The 20,906-nt window shown below is 57.0% G+C and overlaps 2 protein-coding genes across 5 annotated transcripts in view; both read right to left on the bottom strand.

Moving 5' to 3' along the window:
- The window catches only part of C12H3orf22 (chromosome 12 C3orf22 homolog), a 24,631-nt gene extending 7,252 nt beyond the window's left edge, over positions 1-17,379 (bottom strand). For 2 of the 4 annotated variants that reach the window (XM_068557253.1, XM_068557250.1), the window contains exons 1-3: positions 17,300-17,379; positions 7,255-7,384; positions 6,147-6,278 (exon numbers count right to left, since the gene is read on the bottom strand). In XM_068557253.1, coding sequence (XP_068413354.1) covers positions 6,147-6,278; positions 7,255-7,343 — 221 coding nt within the window. In that variant the 5' untranslated portion in view covers positions 7,344-7,384; positions 17,300-17,379. Of the gene's footprint in view, positions 1-882; positions 1,477-6,146; positions 6,279-7,254; positions 7,385-7,773; positions 8,933-17,299 lie in introns of those variants that run through there. The other 2 variants (XM_068557252.1, XM_068557251.1) reach the window with 2 other exon arrangements.
- The window catches only part of TXNRD3 (thioredoxin reductase 3), a 42,183-nt gene continuing 38,515 nt past the window's right edge, over positions 17,239-20,906 (bottom strand). Inside the window, exons 14-16 of the mRNA XM_068557844.1 lie at positions 20,527-20,622; positions 17,642-17,776; positions 17,239-17,427 (exon numbers count right to left, since the gene is read on the bottom strand). Of these exons, the coding sequence (XP_068413945.1) occupies positions 17,365-17,427; positions 17,642-17,776; positions 20,527-20,622 (294 nt within the window). The 3' untranslated portion in view covers positions 17,239-17,364. The remainder of the gene's footprint in view (positions 17,428-17,641; positions 17,777-20,526; positions 20,623-20,906) is intronic.

Genomic DNA, 20,906 nt, shown 5'->3' on the forward strand with positions numbered 1-20,906 from the left:
ACTGGCTGAGCTTTTTCTACGGCAGAACCACCGGCTTTGCCCCACGCGCCCTCCAGCTCCGTTTCCTAAACGCTCTGGGGCCACAGCCAGTGCAGCCTGGAGGTGGGGCTGAAGGAGCCTCTGTCTGTCAGCTGCTCGTGGCCACGTGCAGAGAGACCCTCGGGAAACAGTGTGGTGCCCGCAGGTGAGGGTGGGTGCTCAGGAGCCCTCTGGCCAGCAAGTCTTCTCTGGAGACAACGTGCCAGGGGACAGGACCAGACAGGAAAGCTCAGAGCAGCCTCGCCCACCACAGCAAAGAGTGGAAACAATCAAACATCTATTGGAAAGAGATGGACACTTGCGCACATTGCTAAGGGCGGCCACCCTGGTCCTCCCCAGGGTCCCCACCCCCTCTCTCTCTCCCAGGGGGAGGGCTACAGTGAGGGTCCCAGTCTGAGTGCTCTCCCAAGGCTCCAAGATGACGTCCTAGCCCCCGTCTTAGTAGAACAGAGGGGAACCCTTACATCCTCAGCAGTCACCCTCCCACATATGCTGCTCCTACGAAAGCCAGGGGATTCCGCAGGCTGGATTGCAGCGAGCCGGGAGCCCTTCTTCCATTCCCGTCTTCTCTTTAAAGGTGTAAAACACCCACAATGTGGTGTTAGGTTCACACAGTAAACATTTAGAAAATGGTATGCCCGTCCCCAAGTCCCCAGCTTTTCTACCCAAAAGTTGTTACCCACGTACACATGCCCACACACACGTGCACGCTCATACATGCACACACATACACCCACACACCGTTTTCTAATATACACAGATGGCAGCATTTTAGACACTCGCTGCTGTGCTTTAAAAAAATATCTGAACGTCCTCTGCAGATTGTTCCAGATCATTATGTAAAGGACTGCTGCTGCTTTCTAATGCCTGTCTAGTGCTTCGCGGTGCAGCTGTGGCATAATTCAAAGGCGTCATTAATGGATATTTAGGTGGTTTCCAATCACTTGCTATTTCCTGCAGCGCTGGAATGAATATCATTGTCCAAACATCTTTACTTACATGTGTGAGCATATCTTTGGGGTAAATTCTTGGAAATGATATTCACACGCTGCAGAATTGACCGTCACCCCATTTTATGAATGAGAACACACAGCCGGACATGCAGACGACCTTCCAAAGGGCTGTGAACCTGCAGCGTGTATTCACGGGGCGACCTTTCCGGGGCTCCTCAGGGCTGCTCGCCTCCCCACAGGTCACCTCAGCCTGAAGGGAGCTCCCGGACCCGCTGCCCTGAGCGCCCGGGGGGTGGGTGGCCGAGAGAGAGGCGGCGCAGAGCCGGGCTCCAGGAGGGGCCCCCGGGGGGCCGGGCGGCATCGGCCGGGGGGTGCCGCGGACCAGGGGAAGCGGCAGCTCAGCAGCACCAGCTCCCAGGCGTTGCTTGGTGGTGACGGTGGCGGCCGGAGGCTGGACAGTGGAGGGAAATCCGGGGCCCCCAGCCTGGAGAAGCCACACAGAGCCCCGCGGTTACCCTCAGGAGCCTCCCCAAACCCCTCAGAGAAGTCTGCCGGGGCCGCAACCAGGATTCTGCTCCCAGCGCGGACACGCCGCCTCCCAAACGCCACCCGCCTAGACATCCAGCAGCCTGACGCCTCCTGCGCTCTGCCCCTACCTGGACCCCATGCCTGCCCATCTTGGGAGGGACCAACCGTGTGCCACCACATCTTGCGGACTCCTACCTCCGGGACCACCTTCCCCACCCACCTCCCGAGACCACCCTCTCCCCTCCCCCTCCTCCCTCCCCCACTGGGCCTCCTATCCCCACCTCCCCCATTGGACCACCCTCCTCGCTCCCCCACTGGATCAAGCTCGCCACCTCCTCCATTGGAGCAGCCTCCCCAGCTCCCCATTGGACCAAGCTCCCCATCTCCTCCCTTGGACCACCCTCCTCACTCCCCCATTGGACCACGCTCCCTGCCTCCTCCATTGGACCACCCTCCTCGCTCCCCCATTGGACCAAGCTCCCCACCTCCTCCTTTGGACCACCCTCCTCACTCCCCCATTGGACCACGCTCCCTGCCTCCTCCATTGGAGCACCCTCCCCAGCTCTCCCATTGGACCATGCTCCCCAGCTCCCCATTGGACCACGCTCCCCAGCTCCCCATTGGACCAAGCTCCCCACCTCCTCCATTGGACCACCCTCCTCGCTCCCCCATTGGACCAAGCTCCCCGCCTCCTCCTTTGGACCACCCTCCTCACTCCCCCATTGGACCACGCTCCCTGCCTCCTCCATTGGAGCACCCTCCCCAGCTCTCCCATTGGACCATGCTCCCCAGCTCCCCATTGGACCACGCTCCCCAGCTCCCCATTAGACCAAGCTCCCCACCTCCTCCACTGGAGCACCCTCCCCAGCTCCCCATTGGACCACGCTCCCTGCCTCCTCCATTGGAGCACCCTCCCCAGCTCTCCCATTGGACCATGCTCCCCAGCTCCCCATTGGACCACGCTCCCCAGCTCCCCATTGGACCAAGCTCCCCACCTCCTCCACTGGAGCACCCTCCCCAGCTCCCCATTGGACCACGCTCCCTGCCTCCTCCATTGGAGCACCCTCCCCAGCTCTCCCATTGGACCAAGCTCCCCACCTCCTCCATTGGAGCAGCCTCCCCAGCTCCCCATTGGACCACGCTCCCTGCCTCCTCCATTGGAGCACCCTCCCCAGCTCACCCATTGGACCATGCTCCCCAGCTCCCCATTGGACCACGCTCCCCGCCTCCTCCATTGGAGCAGCCTCCCCAGCTCACCCATTGGACCAAGCTCCCCACCTCCTCCATTGGAGCAGCCTCCCCAGCTCCCCATTGGACCACGCTCCCTGCCTCCTCCATTGGAGCACCCTCCCCAGCTCTCCCATTGGACCATGCTCCCCAGCTCCCCATTGGACCAAGCTCCCCACCTCCTCCATTGGAGCACCCTCCCCAGCTCCCCCATTGGACCATGCTCCCCAGCTCCCCATTGGACCACGCTCCCTGCCTCCTCCATTGGAGCACCCTCCCCAGCTCTCCCATTGGACCATGCTCCCCAGCTCCCCATTGGACCACGCTCCCCAGCTCCCCATTGGACCAAGCTCCCCACCTCCTCCACTGGAGCACCCTCCCCAGCTCCCCATTGGACCACGCTCCCTGCCTCCTCCATTGGAGCAGCCTCCCCAGCTCCCCATTGGACCACGCTCCCTGCCTCCTCCATTGGAGCACCCTCCCCAGCTCTCCCATTGGACCATGCTCCCCAGCTCCCCATTGGACCAAGCTCCCCACCTCCTCCATTGGAGCAGCCTCCCCAGCTCACCCATTGGACCAAGCTCCCCACCTCCTCCATTGGAGCAGCCTCCCCAGCTCCCCATTGGACCACGCTCCCTGCCTCCTCCATTGGAGCACCCTCCCCAGCTCTCCCATTGGACCAAGCTCCCCACCTCCTCCATTGGAGCAGCCTCCCCAGCTCCCCATTGGACCACGCTCCCTGCCTCCTCCATTGGAGCAGCCTCCCCAGCTCCCCCATTGGACCATGCTCCCCAGCTCCCCATTGGACCACGCTCCCCACCTCCTCCATTGGAGCAGCCTCCCCAGCTCCCCATTGGACCACGCTCCCTGCCTCCTCCATTGGAGCACCCTCCCCAGCTCTCCCATTGGACCAAGCTCCCCACCTCCTCCATTGGAGCAGCCTCCCCAGCTCCCCATTGGACCACGCTCCCTGCCTCCTCCATTGGAGCACCCTCCCCAGCTCACCCATTGGACCAAGCTCCCCACCTCCTCCATTGGAGCAGCCTCCCCAGCTCCCCATTGGACCATGCTCCCCAGCTCCCCATTGGACCACGCTCCCCACCTCCTCCATTGGAGCACCCTCCCCAGCTCACCCATTGGACCATGCTCCCCACCTCCTCCATTGGAGCAGCCTCCCCAGCTCCCCATTGGACCACGCTCCCTGCCTCCTCCATTGGAGCACCCTCCCCAGCTCTCCCATTGGACCATGCTCCCCAGCTCCCCATTGGACCAAGCTCCCCACCTCCTCCATTGGAGCAGCCTCCCCAGCTCACCCATTGGACCAAGCTCCCCACCTCCTCCATTGGAGCAGCCTCCCCAGCTCCCCATTGGACCACGCTCCCTGCCTCCTCCATTGGAGCACCCTCCCCAGCTCTCCCATTGGACCAAGCTCCCCACCTCCTCCATTGGAGCAGCCTCCCCAGCTCCCCATTGGACCACGCTCCCTGCCTCCTCCATTGGAGCACCCTCCCCAGCTCACCCATTGGACCAAGCTCCCCACCTCCTCCATTGGAGCAGCCTCCCCAGCTCCCCATTGGACCATGCTCCCCAGCTCCCCATTGGACCAAGCTCCCCAGCTCCCCATTGGACCAAGCTCCCCACCTCCTCCATTGGAGCAGCCTCCCCAGCTCCCCATTGGACCAAGCTCCCCACCTCCTCCATTGGAGCAGCCTCCCCAGCTCCCCATTGGACCACGCTCCCTGCCTCCTCCATTGGAGCACCCTCCCCAGCTCTCCCATTGGACCATGCTCCCCAGCTCCCCATTGGACCAAGCTCCCCACCTCCTCCATTGGAGCAGCCTCCCCAGCTCCCCATTGGACCACGCTCCCTGCCTCCTCCATTGGAGCACCCTCCCCAGCTCTCCCATTGGACCATGCTCCCCAGCTCCCCATTGGACCAAGCTCCCCAGCTCCCCATTGGACCAAGCTCCCCACCTCCTCCATTGGAGCACCCTCCCCAGCTCACCCATTGGACCAAGCTCCCCACCTCCTCCATTGGAGCAGCCTCCCCAGCTCCCCATTGGACCACGCTCCCTGCCTCCTCCATTGGAGCACCCTCCCCAGCTCTCCCATTGGACCAAGCTCCCCACCTCCTCCACTGGAGCACCCTCCCCAGCTCCCCCATTGGACCACGCTCCCCAGCTCCCCCATTGGACCACGCTCCCCAGCTCCCCATGGGATCAAGTTCCTCAGCTCCCCCATTGGACCAAGCTCCCCGCCTCCTCTATTGGAGCACCCTCCCCAGTTTCCCCATTGGACCACGCTCCCCAGCTCCCCATTGGACCACCCTCCCCAGCTCCACGTGAGACCACCCTCCCACTCCTGTTTCCCAGACTCCAGTGGCTCCCATTACCCCTCAGATAAGCGCTGGCCTTTAGCACCTGGTGATCTACCCACTGCTAGGGGCTCAGGGTGTGAGGGAGGCAGTCCAAGGGGGGCAGGCCTCAGACTCCCTCCGTCCAGCACAAAGGACCTGGCCACGCACAACCTGACTGCCAGCACAGGACCGTGACTTGCCTGACCCCTTCACAGGAGAAGCTGAGACCCAGGGACACCTGTGCCCCCAGCCCGCAGCCTGTCAGCTGAGAGGAGCTGGCGCCTGCAGCCGAGTGAGGGCGGGGTGCTGAGACCCAGGACCACAGCCTGGGCCAGCGTGGGTGGGGAATGGGCACCATCTGCGCTTCTGTAGGGGTGCGTGTGCGGGTGTGCACGTGTGCGCTGCCTCTCAGGGTGTCCGTTCAGGGGATGGTGTGCACCTTTGTGACTCGCCAGGGTTATACACGGAGTGTGGAGCCAGGGGCCTCCCGGGTCAGAACAGAAACCGGCCTCAGCTCTGAGGACCTGCGTGCCCACTCACGTCTCTTTGCTGGCAGAGTCGCGGGCCCTGGGCCTGGGGCTGGGGTCCTGGGGGGCAGCGGGGAGGCCCTTCTATGTCTAACACCTGAGTGCCAGTCCTGGTTCAGGGTGAGTGGGTGTGTCTGTGCGTCTTTAGGTTTGCATGTGCTGGGTCCTTATCAGGGTGTCTGGGTGTTTCGCTACGTGTCCCCCCACCCCTGCCGTGTGTGTGTGTGTGTGTGTGCATGCTGCCCAGTGCGGGTCCCCTTCTGGCCCCTCCAACCCCCAGAGCTGGCTCTCCTCCACTCCACGCTCGGCCCTGATTCCCCGCCCGTGGACGAGGCCCCAGGTGAGGCCAGGCCCGCCCGAGCTACCCTGCCGGCTACGGAAGGGACCGCGGGCTCTAGTGTCTCCCCGGGGCCCCAGTTTCCTCAGCCTGGACGTGGTGTGTTCGTGTGTGGACCAGGTGGAAGGCCGGGCGGCGTGGCCCGCAGGCAGCGCCAGTGACATCCGGCCTGAGACTCACCCTCTGACTGGGATGGACCTCGTGGGCACCGACGTCTTCTGCAGGGGCAGCTGCTCCCGCAGCGAGCTGCTCATCTTCGTGACCTCCCAGGGCTGCAGGGGCTCCGCGTTGGTCTCCGTCAGCCAGGAAAACCTACAGGAGCACTTGGCATCTTTGGGGGCTGCAGCCCAGACCTGTGGACTAGCTCTCGCTTGCCTGGAACTTTCCACGTTCCAAGCACTGCTCTGAGTGCTTTATAACCATGCTGGGAGGTAGCTATTGCTTTGCCCTTTATGGATGGGGAAACTGAGGCACAGAGAGGTTAAGTGACTTGCCCAAGGTCACACAGCTAGGAAGCAGTGGAGCTGAGATCTGGGCCAGCAGCTGGCCCAGAGCTATGTCTCGGCCCTGCAGCAACGGCCTGGCCCCGGGAGCCCCAGGCCCCAGGTGTAAGCCTCCCCTTGCGTCACGTAAGGGCCACTCTGCCACGTGCATCTGCCACACTGGGCCTCAGGACAGAGTCTGGGGCCTGGCGACAGAACAAGGGTCGAGGTGTGGTGTCCAGCCCAGCCTGCCGCGGGCGCTCTCGAGGAGGCCGTGCCCCGAAGGTTCCGCTCGGGGCAGCCATCGGTCCTCCCACTCCCTCCCAGGCCCCACCTGCCTGCTCAGCACACTGCCGTCTCTGCTGGCTCCTGAGTGCCCTGGGGCTTTGCAAATTCCTGCCCCTCCGCCCCCTCCTCCTGCCCCCCGCAGCCGGATCCCATTACACCCTCACAGGAGCAGGTGCTGTGAATGGGTGACAGGGCCACTGGCCCAAAGGAAGCGGTTTGCCATGGCCCTGGGGTGCCCGGGGGCCCTGGACCCCTCTCTGGAGGCCCTTGGCTCAGGGTGGGATGGGGGCGAAGGTGGACCCCCGCCGTCACGGACCGCAGAGCTGGTCAGGGAGCTCCCTGTGGACAGACGACCGCCCCGCTCCAGCTCTGCGCCCCAGAGTGCGTTCCTGGGGTGCCTGCGGGGAGGCAGGGCTTGGCCTGGGGTCAGGGTCTGGGCTCAGGGCCTGGGGTCAGGGCCTGGGCTGAGGGTCTGGGCTCAGGGCCCGGGGTCAGGGTCTGGGCTCAGGGTTTGGTACCTGTACGGAAACTTCCTGGCAAACTTCTCCTCGGTCCTGGTCTTACTCTTCTTACCCTGGTGGGACCCCTTGGGGGCCTTCACGTCCATCGCAGAACGGGGCTAAGCTGGGGTTCGCCCTTCAGCCACAGCTGGAAGACAGGCGGGAGGAGCCAGTCGGGACCTGGACGGCATGGCTTCCCCTTGACTGACCGCCCGCCCTTGTCTGCCGAGGAGATGGGGCCGAGGGGAGGGCTGTGCTCCAGGATGCTTGCTCTGCTGTGAGTGTGTGTGTGTGTTTGTGTGTGTGTATAGTGTGTCTGAGTGTGTTAGGGTGTAGTGTGTATATGTGTATGTCTGTTTGCTTGTGTACGAGTGTGTGTGGGTGTACGTGTGTGTTTAAGCGTGCGTGCAGCTCTATGCGGTTCTATGCCGTGTGTGGCTCCGTGTTGCCCCACAGTCGAGCGGACGCTCGGCTGACCGGCCCCAGGAGGCTCCCAGCTGCTCCCCTGCCGGCAGCCACATCCTCCCTCCAGCGCACCCCAGCCGCGGCCACCACGGATCTGCTCCCGTCTGTGTGAGGACGTGGCTGCACGGGGTTGTACGGGTGGGATTGCGCGGCCGGCACCCTTTGGAGACTGGCGTCCTCCTGCCGTCGCAGGGCTGGGTCTGCAGGGGCTCCTGCCCAGGGCTGAGCTGGACCGACTGTCACCCACGGGACCCCGGGGCAGTTCCCAGGTTGGAGGCATTATGAATAAAGCTGCTGCAAATGTTCACGTAGAAGTTTCTGCACGAAGATAAGACTTTGTTTCTCTGTTGTAGGCGCCTAGGAGTGCAGTCACCAGGCGGATGGAGGCCCATTTTTAGTTTTAAAGGGAACTGCCACGTGGTTTTCGAGTCGCTGGGTCATTTTCCCTGCCCAGCAGTTGGGAGTGGTTCTCTTTTAAGGCACCCAAGAGTAAGGGTAACCCAAGGCAGGGCTGAGAAGGGCTGGGGTTAAGACCTGACCACTGGGGCTTCACGTGCCCCTTGGCCCCAGCGGCTGTGCTAATGTGGCTGCACTGTGGTCCCCACAGCCAGCTCCTCCGCACGTGCGTGACCTTCATGGGCCGATGCCGGCCACCTGCCGGCACCCCGTGCTCCACAGGCACGGAGGCTCCCAGCATGGGAGGTCCCGAAGCGCCGGCCGAGGCCCTGGTTCCAGGTGGGGATGGTGTGGATGCTGTCAGCCACCCACGGACGTGCCTGACCGGCGGGTCTGACTGCGCCGGGCCAGACAGGTCCCCGGGAGCCAGTGCCCTGGAAGCAGCCCCGCTGGCGACGCGGGGAGGGGGTGGGGAAGGAAAGCCGGGCTGCTTGGCCCCTTGACCGGGACAGCCCCGGGGCACCCTCCCCACAGCACGGCCCGCGGAGGACCTGGCAGGACTGGGCGGAGTTGCCCACCGTGGAGACACCATGTGGAGTGCCTCTTTCCCCCCTTCTCACCTCCCACCCCTGCCGAGCCGCGGGAGCCACTCCCAAGTAAGGCATACCACAGCAGCATGCACCTGTCCCCCGTCGTGGGACTGGCTGAGCCGCCAGGAACCAGGCGGGGAGGGCGAAGGCTGGTCACGTCCCCGCAGCACCGCGTCTGACCACACACAAGCGCAGGGCAGCCACTGTCTGCTGGCTCCTCCTTCCCTGTCAGACCTGAAGCCCACCCCCCATCCCAAGCTGGGGCTGCCCACCCAACCCTTCTCTAGTCACAGCAGCTGGGTTTCCATGACAACACTTTGCATGATAATGGACCTCCTGAAATCTGGAGAAAAGCCTCCTGGAAACAAGGCGCCCCTTCCCAAGTCTGGGGTCTGGGTCCCCAGGAGGCCGCTGTCCCAGTGGGGATTGGGTTTTCTCTCCTGGGGGAGAGGTGGAGAGGTGGGCCAGGCTGCTCCCCCGGAGGGCTTCGAGGGCTGCCTGGGGCAGGTGCCCCAGCGTTGTGGCGGAGCGTGCTGGCCGTGAGGCTGATGGCCCCACTGGGCACAGAGCACCTGGACAAGGCCACGCGGGAAGCCCTGGCCTGTGAGCCCCGAGCACAGCGTCCTGGGGGCCGGGCCCCACCGAGGAGTCCTCCTGACCCGGACTTACCGCCAGCAAAGGGCCGTGTGGACGGGGCAGCTCTACACCAGCACAGGTTAGGGGGCCTTTGTGGCCTCTGACGTGGGACCAGGGTTGTTACGAGGACACCAGGGACCCGTCTGTGGCCCTGGCCCCCAGCCCTTTGTTATCAGGTAAAGCTTTCAGCCCCCCTCCCCAGACGAGCCAGGAGAGGGCCCTGGTCCAGGACGGGGCTGGGTCCGCACAGGAGGTGAAGTGTCTGTTGAGCTCCGTGCAGGACCTTGTTTAATGTTGCCATCTGATGGAGGACACATTACCATCATCCCATTTTCAGGTAAGGAAACGGAGGCTCTAGAAGGTGAACTGCTCGGCCTGCGTGCCCCCTCCCCCAGCACGTGGGGAAGAGGTGGGGTCCGGGCTGTGTCCGGGCCACGTGGCGCAGTCCTGGAGAGGCTGGCGAGGGGACCCCACGCCCACCGGGCCCCACCTGCAGACCCCCTAAGCCCTGGGCCTGGCCCTGCAAACCGTGCCGAGCCTGCTTCCCGCGGGGCAGGAGGGCCCTGCCGGGTCCCGGGCAGCCCTCCGTCCCGCGGCTGCTCCCAAGCCGACTTGGGGCTGCCCTTCCCAGCCACACAGGCTGCCTCCCCGCTCCCGGCAGTGACCCATCAGGGTATGGATCGATGTGAGGGCCACTGCCCACCCCCCCACCCCGCCAAGGCCAGCCCCCCGGCAGGGAGCCTGCAGCCAGAAAGGAGTGGGTGAGCGAACCCCCCAAGGGGCCGGCTACTCACCTGGCCGCCTGAATGACGCCAGAGCCGGGGGAGACGCTGTCTATGGTCCCGGCTGCCGTGCACCAGGTGAGCACTGGCCCCAGGGCCCCAGGGGCCAGGCCCACAGGCTCACTGCAGCATCAGAAGCCCCTGAGGTCACAATCGGTGACACTGCAGCCACTAAGCCACGTGGCTTGGAATCCAGCCTGAAGCCCCGCTGGCCGGGGCATGGCGGTGGGGGCAGCTGCGTGAGGGCTGGGCTGGCGGGCGTTCCCGCTTCGAGGACCCCGGACGGGAGCACCCACACCTACACGTTTGGTGGCAGAGCCCCCTAGCCCTCCTTCAGACTAAGCGCAAGGGAAGGCCTACAAATAGCGAACAACTCGCCCTGGTGGCAGAAAAGCCCCTTTTCTGGCTGACCTTGACTGAGCCCTGGCCGCAGCCCAGGAGCCGTAGGGCTGGGCCAACGCAGGGGAGGGCGGTTAGCTCCGGGGCCTGCTGCCCCGTGGAGGCCCCACCAGGCTCAGAACCGTCAGGGTTGCCACTGGACAAGCAACGGCGAGCATCCCAGGCCAGGGCGCCTGCGTCCCAAGTGGGGACTAGAGGAGAGGAGAGGGGCATGTGGTGTAAAGCAAGGCCTCCTCCTGCCCTGACGTCCTAGGCCTTTATCTGTGAGTGAACACGTAGGGAGCGTGTCAGCTGGGGTCTCGGAACAGCCCCGAGATGGGGGTTCTAGTCGAGGGACATGCCGAGGGAGGGACGCAGGACAGGGCAGGTCTGAGCTGCCGACTGGTCCCAGGGGAGCCCTGCAGGGACCTCCCCGGAGCTGTTCGTGCCCTGAGGTGGGGGCAGCCTTTCGGGCCCGGGCGGTCACGCCTGGCCTGGGGCCTGTGGTGTCCCGTCCCCGGGAGAGCAGTGCTGAGTCAGCACCTCACGGCGGTCAGGGGGCAGGAGGGCTGGCTGGGACACCAGCCTGGTCCAGAGGTCCGCGCAGGGCCAACCTCGCGGTCACAGAAGAGAGGGAGAGTGAGACGGAGGAGGAGGTTTGGCGAGACGGCTGTGCTGTCAGGAGATTCCCAGGAGCTTGGGAGGGAGGTGGACGGGCCCACACGGGCATCCAGGGCTGTGCAGGAGCCGGACTTCCCAGCAGGCTGTCCACACCCTTAAGCCTGATTTAGGTTCCCTTGACTCTTCTCTGGGCCACGGCGTCTCGGACTACGGCTTAGAAGGAACAGCAGGGGAGCGTCGGCACGGGCTGGGGCCCAGGGCACTGTCGGCCCCTCTGAGCTCACACAGTGGTTGGGTCTGTGAAGGGCTGGGCTGGCTGTGGGCGCACCAGGTGAGAGCCCGGCCTCTGCCCGACTCGCCATGCCACCCTGGGCACACAGGACCCTCTCGGAGCCTCCGTGTCTGCGTCTCGGGGCTGTGGAGGAGGGGGTGAGAACTTTCCAGGGGTCCCATTGGCGCGAGGTCACGGTACCGAGGGGACGTGAGCTTTGGTCTGGGAGGCGGCAGAACCCGTGGGGCCGGCGGCGGGGCTGACCTTTCCTCGCTTTTTATGCCCCTCACCTCCTTTCCAGCCTGGTCATCGAGCAGCAGGGCTGAAAGGAGGACTCTGCTCGTGAGGGCAGCGGGTCAAAGCGAGGCCCGCCGGGGCTTCCCAAGGCTGCTACAGATTGTCAGTGAGGAGAGAGATGACAAGACGCGCGCTTTGAAAATATGGCTCTGGCTCTGTGTGGAGAACAAAGAGAATGGGGCCAGGAGCGGGAGCGGGCGGACCAGGGGCCATCGGGGTAAGTGACGCGAGAGACAGACGGCGGCACCTTGGAGCGAGGTGCTAAGAGAACAGAGGGAAGGGGGCGGGCCTGAGAGATGTTTAGGAGATAAAAGTAACACAGCGTGGTGGCGATGGAGGCCATGAGGGGCTCAAGGCGATGCTGGGTTTCCTTCTTTGCCCCCAGATGGGACTGGACGGAGCCATGGAGGGAGACGACGGGTCCAGTCTTGGTCAGGCTGAGTCTGACCCTCTGAGATGTCCCTCCACTTAGGCAGTTAAACATCTGGGTCTGAGATTGAGACGGGTGAAGTCTGGCCTTAAGACAGTAGTTCGGGTGTCACTGGTGTATCAACAGTAACTGAAGATACTCATCCAAAGGGGACAGAGCGCAGCAGAAGTTCGGAGGGCATCAGGCTGACGGTTAAGATACTCCAACGTTTAATGACCAAGTCAACATTTGATGCCCACGAACCAGAGAGAGACACAGATGGAGAAGACACAGAGAGCGGTGTCACCAAAGCCAGGGGACGATCTGGCTCTAGGGGCACAAGTGGTCATAGCCTTGGTGCTGTGGGTGTGCTGCGACATGAGGGCTGAGAAATACTGGGGTCTTGGGGCCGATTCATTCCACGCGGAGCTGGTCCTGGGAAGGACGGGCACAGACTGCAGGGGCTGGACCCTGAGGTTGTGTTGTCACATTCCCTGTGCCATGTCCCCAAGGCACTCTCCGTCGTACCCTGCAAACTGGATGCATTTACCACTAACGGTTTTTGTGGGTTCTCTAGGGTTTTCTGCGTATAAGATCATAGCATCTGTGAAGAGACATAACTTTACTTCTTTTCCAATTTGGATGCCTTTTGTTTCTTTTTCTTGCCTAACTGCTCTCTCTAGAACTTCCAGGACTCGTTGAATGAGCAGTGGGCAAAGGAGGCATCTTTATCTTGTTGCTGATCCCGGGGGAAAAAAAACCTTTCCGTCTCTCAATACTGAGTACGGTGCGATCTGTAGGTTTTTCATATATGGCTTTATCATGTTGGATTTTGTCAAATGCTTTTTTTTGCATCAATTGAGATGATCATGTGGTTTTTACCCATCACTCTATTAATGTGGTGTATTGCATTCACTGATTTCCTTATTATGAAACACCCTTGCACCCTGGGGATAAAACTCACTCGGTATATAATCCTTTAAAGATGCTGTTGAATTTACTTTGCTATTATTTTGTTGAGGATTTTTGCATCTATAATCACCAGGGATACTGGTCTGTAGCTTTCTTTTCTTGTAGTGTCTTTGTCTGGCTTTGGTGGCAGGGTGATATTGATGCATAGAATGAGTTAGGAAGTGCTCTCTCTTCTTCAGTTTTTTGGGAAGATTCTGAGAGGGATTGGTGTTAATGTTTCTTTAACGTTTGGCAGAATTACACCAGTAAAGCCATCTGGTCTTGGGCTTTTTTTGCTGTTGGTTTGTTTCTTTAAATCAACTTTAGTAAGGGCTAATTCACATACAATTAAATGCATTTTAAAAACTGTGGTAAAATACACATAAGATCAAAATAACCATCTTAACCATTTTTAAGTGTACAGTTCAGTGCTAAGTACACGCACACCGTTGTGCACCCATCAGTACCCTCCATCTCCAGAACGTTCTTCATTTTGCAAAACTAAAACTCTGTCCCCGTTAAACAGCCCCTCCCCCTTCCCCTCCCCCAGCCCCTGGCCCCGCCATCCTACTTTGTCTCTACGGATTTGACTGCTCTCATTTAAGAGAAATTGTACGATATCCCCAGTTCTGTCACCGGCTTATTTCACTTGGCATATAATGTCCTCAAGGTTCGTCCACGCTGATGAAATTCATGTAGGAATTTTCTTCCTTTTTAAGGCTGAATAATATTTCATTGTATGTGAAGTCCACATTTTCTTTATCTATTCATCTGTGGATGGATACTTGGGTTTCTTCCACCTTCTGGCTATTGTGAATAATGCTATGAACATGGTGTACAAATATCTCTTGGAGACTCTGCTTTCAGTTCTTTTGAGTGTATATTCAGAAGTGGAATTGCCAGATCATATGGTGATGCTGTTTTTAATTTTTTGAGGAACTGCCAGACTGTTTTCCACAGTGGCAGTACCACCATTTCACACTCCTAATGGCACACGTGGGTTCCTGTTTCTCCACATCCTCACTGACATTTGTTGCGTTTTTTTTTTTTTTTTGAACAACAGCCACCCTGATGGGCGTGAGGTGGTATCTCACTGTGCTTCTGATTTGCATTTCTCTGATGACTAGTGGCACTGAGCAGCTCTTCATGTGCTTATCGGCCATTTGTGCATCTGCTTTGGACAAAGGTCTATTAAAGTCCTTTGCCCATTTTCAAACTGGGTGGTTTGTTTTTATGTTATTGTGTTTTGGAAGTTCTCGATATATTCTGGATATTATATTCTGGATTTTCAGATACGTGGCTTGCAAATATTTCCTCTCATTCTGTGGTTTGTCTTTTTACTCTGTAAATACTGTCCTAGTGTCCTTTACTGCAGAAAGCTTTAAATTCTCCTGAGGTCCAATTTGTCCATTTTTTCTCTTGTTACCTGGCCTTTCATCATATACAAGACTGATTGCCAAATTCAATGTCATGAATCTTTTGCCCTATGTTTTCTTCTAAGAGTTTTATAGCTTTTGCTTTTACATTTAAGTCTTTGATCCATTTTCACTTAATGTTTGTATATGATGTTAGGCAAGGATCCAACGTCATTCTTTTACATGTGGTTCCCCAGCACCATCTGGTGAAAAGATTGTTCTTTTCCCGTTAAGTGGTCTTGGCACCCTTGCTCATATACTGAGGCTTTATTTCAAGGCCCTCTATTCTCTTCCATTGGTCTATAGGTCCCTCTTTGTGCCAGTACCACACTGTTTTGATTGTTGATGATTTGCAGTGAATTTTGAAATTAGGAAGTATGAGATCTCCCACTTTGTTCTCTTCCATGATTGTTCTGAATATTCAGAGTCCCTTCAGATTCCATGTGAATTTTAGGATGGGTTCTTCTATTTCTGCAAAAATCATTGCTGGGGGCTTCCCTGGTGGCGCAGTGGTTGGGAGTCTGCCTGCCAATGCAGGGGACGCGGGTTCGAGCCCTGGTCTGGGAGGATCCCACATGCTGCGGAGCAACTGGGCCCGTGAGCCACAACTACTGAGCCTGCGCGCCTGGAGCCTGTGCTCCGCAACAAGAGAGGCCGCGATAGTGAGAGGCCCGCGCACCGCGATGAAGAGTGGCCCCCGCTTTCCGCAACTAGAGAAAGCCCTCGCACAGAAACGAAGACCCAACGCAGCCAGAAATATAAATAAATAAATTTTAAAAATCATTGCTGGGATTTTGACAGAATCTGAATCTACAGATTGCTTTGGGCATAACTGACATTTTAACAATATTAAGCTTTTCAATCCAGAAATGTGGGATGTCTTTCCACTTACTTGTGTTCTTTTTTTCAGCAACATTTTGTAGTTTTCACTGTACGACTATTTCATCTCTTGGGTTAATTTAGTTCCTATGAATGTAATTCTTTTTCGGGCTATTGTAAATGGAATTATTTTCTTAATTTCCTTTTCAGATTGGTCATTGTTAGTATATAGAAATTCAACTGATATTTTGGTGTTGATTTTGAAATCCTGCTATTTGCTGAACTCATTTATTAGTTCTAACAGTTTCTGTGTCTGTGCGTGTGGAATCTTTAGTGTTTTCTACATACAAGACCGTAACATCTGTGAACAGAGATAGTTCTACTTCTTTCTTTCCAAATTTGGATGCCTGTTATTTCTTTTTCTTGCCTAATTGATCTGGCTAGAACTTTCAGTAAGTACTATGTTGAACAGAAGTGGCAAAAGGGGACATCCTTGTCTTGTTCCTGATATTAGACTAAAAGCTTTCAGTCTTTCACCATTGAGTTAGATGGTAATCGCGGGGTTTTCATATGTGGCTTTTATTATGTAGAGGTAGTTTTCTTCTATTCCTAGTTTGTTCAGTACTTTTTAATCGGGAAAGTGTGTGAAATTTTGTCAAATGCTTTTTCAGCATCAATTGAGATGATCACGTGGTTTTTTTCCTTCATTCTGCTGATATGGTGTACTACACTGATTGATTTTTGCACGTTGAATCATTCTTGCATTCCAGACATAAATCTCACTTGGTTACGGTGTATGATCCTAGGAGAAAATCTATTTGCATGAGAAAAGACAATGAATAGATACCAATGCTGAGATCACACAGAGAGCAGTATTACCTGACAAAGATGTTAAAGCAGCTGCTATAAAAATGCTCCAACAAGTAAGAGAAAACACTCTTGAAGTGAGTAGCCCAAATGTAGCTCCAATACAGCTGCTTGCATTGCACTCTGTTCAGCTGCCCCCCAACCCACATCCAGGGGAAATAAGCAACATCTCCTGTTCCCACCTCAGTTACAGCAATCGCTCCACCCGCCTCTCTTGCTTTTGCCTCCCCAGTAGAAAGGCGAGTCTGTAACTGGATCCTGCGTGCCTTACTCTGGGTGCCCAATCCCCGCCCCAGCCCCGTCCACAGATGGTGCTCCCTAATTGGTTCCTGGCTTAGAGCTTCTTTTAAAACGTATGCCCAGATGTTCTGACCACAGAAGCAGGCGGCCAGCGTACGGCCCAGGAGAGCACTGCTGCCTGGAACCCTCAACTTGGTGCTGGGGAGGTCTGCTCCCAAGGAAACAAGGTTCCAAAACGACCCTGGGCGGGCCTCCCACCTCAAGGGCCTTTTAGATGCTGACAGGTGTGCAAACTCAAAAGGAATCTCCTAACGTCACCTGTTCACTTACTGAACCCAACCGTAAGGAAACAGACTGAGAAGAGAACCACCTAAATAGTTTTCAATTACGTTTCACATGATACAGTATTGAGAACTTTTAAATATTATTCTTAAGATCAACATGAGAAGTCCAAGCATCTCTCTCTGACGTGAGATATTCTGCTCAGTCCAGTGACACGAAGAGGAGAGCGGCCAGGTGGTCACTTTCGGGAACCAGAAGAGGGCGAGGAGGTCTGCCCATGGCTCCACATGTGCCCATAGGAGAAGACGGCGCGCTAGTGCTCTGCGGCAGCTACGGGGGCATCCCAGACGCCCATGTGCTGAAGATGCCCACTTTATAGTCAGTTTCATAAAAGAAAATATTTCCATGGACTCAACAAAGCAAGGGGATAAAAACACTAGCAACCAGGGACATCGACTTAGATGAGTCGTGTGACTAAAAGGTCTGTCAGGGGAGCTGATGGGGAAGAGGTCAGTCTTGGCTCACCTGGCGGCTCCGAGCTAAGACGTCAAGGACGCAGCGTGGCTGCCCCCCCCGTCAGCCAGGCGGGTGGACGGCACTGCTGCTGTCCCGCCTCCTTGTCCCCACGCTGTCCCCGGGCTTACCCGAGAGCACGCCGCCTTCACAGAAACGGGAGCGGGACAAGGAAAGCGACAGCAGCGGCTTAGCCTCAGCAGCCCTTCTGCGTGATGTCCAGCCCCGATGACTTCGTGATCTCCAAGGTGGTGAACACCTGCCCACGGGAAGGAAACAACACGAATTCACACTCAGCTGTCGGTACTTGAGCTCTGCTGCAAGAAATCACGTCCTGAATACAACATCGATATTATCCTTTAAGGCATACAAAGCAGTTATTAACATAAAATTTGTCTATTGACAACATGCTTTATCACAGTTTTCCAGACCACACCAACCGAGTCCACGTCTACAAGCTCCTGTGTCCGTACCTCTGCACACGTGGGGTGGATCCCAATGGTGTCGTCCAGCTGCTGCTTTGTGAGCCCACACTTCATGGCGGCTGCAAATCCTTGGGTGATCTCTCCGGCCTTCGGTCCAAGGACGTGAAATCCTATCACCCGATCCTTCCAAAGGGAAGCCAGTAGGTTAAGGATCTGAATAGGAATCTCGTCATCCCAAGTTCACCATTGAAACTGACGGCAACTCCCACAGAAAAGCACTTCTAACGCTGAACTGAGTAGAGAACACCACCATGAAACCGTGCCCTGCGAGAATCTGTTAGGTGAGCCAGTAAATGCACATCCTGCGTTAACATGCACTCACGATTTACCGGAATGAACAATTAACCTGCTGCACGAAGGAGTCTGTTAGTATGATGGACATTTCTGCATTACACTGAGATAGCGCTAAACGACAACACGACAAATCCCAACTAACAGCCAAGGCTGGAATAAGTCTAAGTTCCGAGGCAGCAGGCGCTACTCCCAGCCCAGGATGCAGGCTGCCAGGCTCCGAGGCGGCTCAGCAGACACCGAGGAGTGGCCGGCGGCCCCTGCTCCCCACCCCAGGGACTGCGAGCCGCAAGGACGCGCGGCTCTCGTCCCTGCGCGCATGCAGGCCCGGGGGACGCGGGCTCGTCCCCGTGCACTCCCAGCACTCAGGCTTCCTCTGTCCATGTTTTCTCATCACTTTTCTTCATCCAGAGCTTCAGGGTTAAAGTGCACAGGGTGAAGAGAGAGAGCATGACAGGCGGCAGGAGTCTGTGCCCCCCACTCTCCGGGCACCCGCGGCAGGCGGGCAAACGGATGCCCCGTGAGCTGCGCTCCCAGGGGGCCGTGGACGGGAAACTCTGAGGGGTGCACGTGCAGCAAAGTGGGAGAAGGAGCGGCCCAGAGAGGGGGAAGCCACTTATTAATGAAAGTGAGGAGCTTCTGAGAGATGGAAGCCTGTTCGTGATTTTCAGCATAGCTCCAGGAAGACAGTGAGTGGTGGGGTGACACTCCAGAAACGGAAATTTGGACAAAAGTAAAAGAAAGGGGCAGTAGGTTACTGCTCACTGACAACGCACCTGGTCACCCAAGAGCTCTGATGGAGATGGACAATGGGATTAATGTTGTTTTCATGCCTGACAACACAACATCCTTTCTACAGCCTACAGATCAAGAAGTGATTTTGACTTTCAAGACTTATTATTTAAGAAATACACTTTGGGGGCTTCCCTGGTGGCGCAGTGGTTGAGAGTCTGCCTGCCAATGCAGGGCACATGGGTTCGGGCCCTGGTCTGGGAAGATCCCACATGACGCGGAGCAACTGGGCCCGTGAGCCACAATTACTGAGCCTGCGCGTCTGGAGCCTGTGCTCCGCAACAAGAGACGCCGCGATAATGAGAGGCCCGCGCACCGTGATGAAGAGTGGCCCCCACTTGCCACAACTAGAGAAGCCCTCGCACAGAAACGAAGACCCAACACAGCCATAAATAAATAAATAAATAAATAGATAGATAAATAAATAAATAAATAAGAAATACACTTTGTTAGGTTGTAGCTGCCATAGACAGTGATTCCTCTGATGGATTTGAGCAAAGTAAATTGAAAACCTTCACCATTCTAGATGCCGTTAAGAACATTTGCGGGACTTCCCTGGCGGTCCGGTGGTTAAGACTGCGTGCCTCCCGTGCAGGGGGCGTGGGTTCGATCCCTGGTCGGGGAACTAGGATCCCACGTGCCTCGCGCGCATGGCACGGCCAATAAAAATTTAAAAAAAAAGAACATTTGTGATTCATGGGAAGAGGTCAACATATCAAAATTAAGAGGAGTTTGGAAGAAGCTGATTCCAGCCCTCCTGGATGACTTTGAGGGGTTCGAGACGTCGTGGAGGAAGGACTGCAGACGTGGTGGAAACGGCAGGGGAACTAGAGCTAGAAGTGGAGGCTGAAGGTGGGACTGAACTGCTGCCATCTTGTGATGAAACGTGAACGGATGAGGGGCTGCTTCTTATGGATGAGCAGAGAGAGTGGTTTCCTAACACGGAATCTACTGCTGGTGAAGAGGCTGTGAAGAGAGTTGAAACGACAGCAAAGGCCTTAGGACACGACACAAACTTCGTTGATAAAGGAGCTGCAGGGTTTGAGAGGACTGACTGCAGTTTTGAAGGAAGTTCTGTGGGTAAATCGCTGCCAAACAGCATTGCTGCTCCAGGGAAATCACTCATGAAAGGAAGAGTCCATCAGTGCGGCGAACTTCATGGAGGCTTTGTTCTCAGAAATGGCCGCAGCCGCCTCCATCCTGACCGGTCAGCGGCCGCCAGCACTGGAGGCGAGACCCTGCACCGGCAGAAGGGCTACAGCTGGCTGAGGCTCAGGGGGTGGTCAGGGTTTTTTAGCATATTTTTAAGTTAAGGTCGTACACTGTCTTTTTAGACATAATGCGATTGCACACATAATACACTACCGTATAGTGTAAACATAACCTTTATAAGCACTGGAAAACCAAAGAATTTTGTGGCTCACGTTACTGCAAAACTCGATTTATTGCAGTGGTCTGGAACCTAACCACAATACCTTCGAGGTATGCCTGTATTTCCAAATGTACACAAACATACGCCTTACATGTCATCACTGATGACCCAAATTTTCACAGATCCTGTACTTCTAAACTGCCAAGTTAGACAGCTCTGGAGTGACACATTCTGATGATTTTGAAAAGGTAAGTCACTGCCCAACTGTCACTCTGCAAACACAGTGCCTGGGTAACAGTTCCAAGGATTTCCACCTGGCCCTTAGAGCTATCTTTAAAGAGATTATAAAAACCCAAATACTAGAATAAAGGCTTTGTTTTAAAATCAGAGCATTCCTGCTTCCAACCGTATGACGTACATTGTCGAATTTACTGCAGATGATCTTTGCGTAACAGGTGTTGCTGTCTCTGCGGGCCACTGTCCACTCGAGAGGCCAGAACAAAGTGTGGTAGACCTGCAAGAGAGAGGCCAAGGTCGGTGTCCATGGAGACCGCTCCTTGACAGGCTCCTTATTATATACAAAGACGACAGTTTCTGTACCAGCTCTCAGAAATTTAAACTTGCATGATACCAGCTTATGAATCTGACGGGAGCATCTGGGCGAGCTCCTAACTGCCAGCTGCAGAGCGTGTGACCTTTGCTTTGCTCTGCCGTTAGTCCCAAAACATCTCCGATTAACTAACTTCGGTTCTCAAGCACCTAGAGAGCTACTCGCCAAGCAGCCAACGCTCCAGGCCC

This window comes from Eschrichtius robustus, chromosome 12, assembly GCF_028021215.1.
Source record: "Eschrichtius robustus isolate mEscRob2 chromosome 12, mEscRob2.pri, whole genome shotgun sequence".
Lineage (NCBI taxonomy): Eukaryota > Metazoa > Chordata > Mammalia > Artiodactyla > Eschrichtiidae > Eschrichtius > Eschrichtius robustus.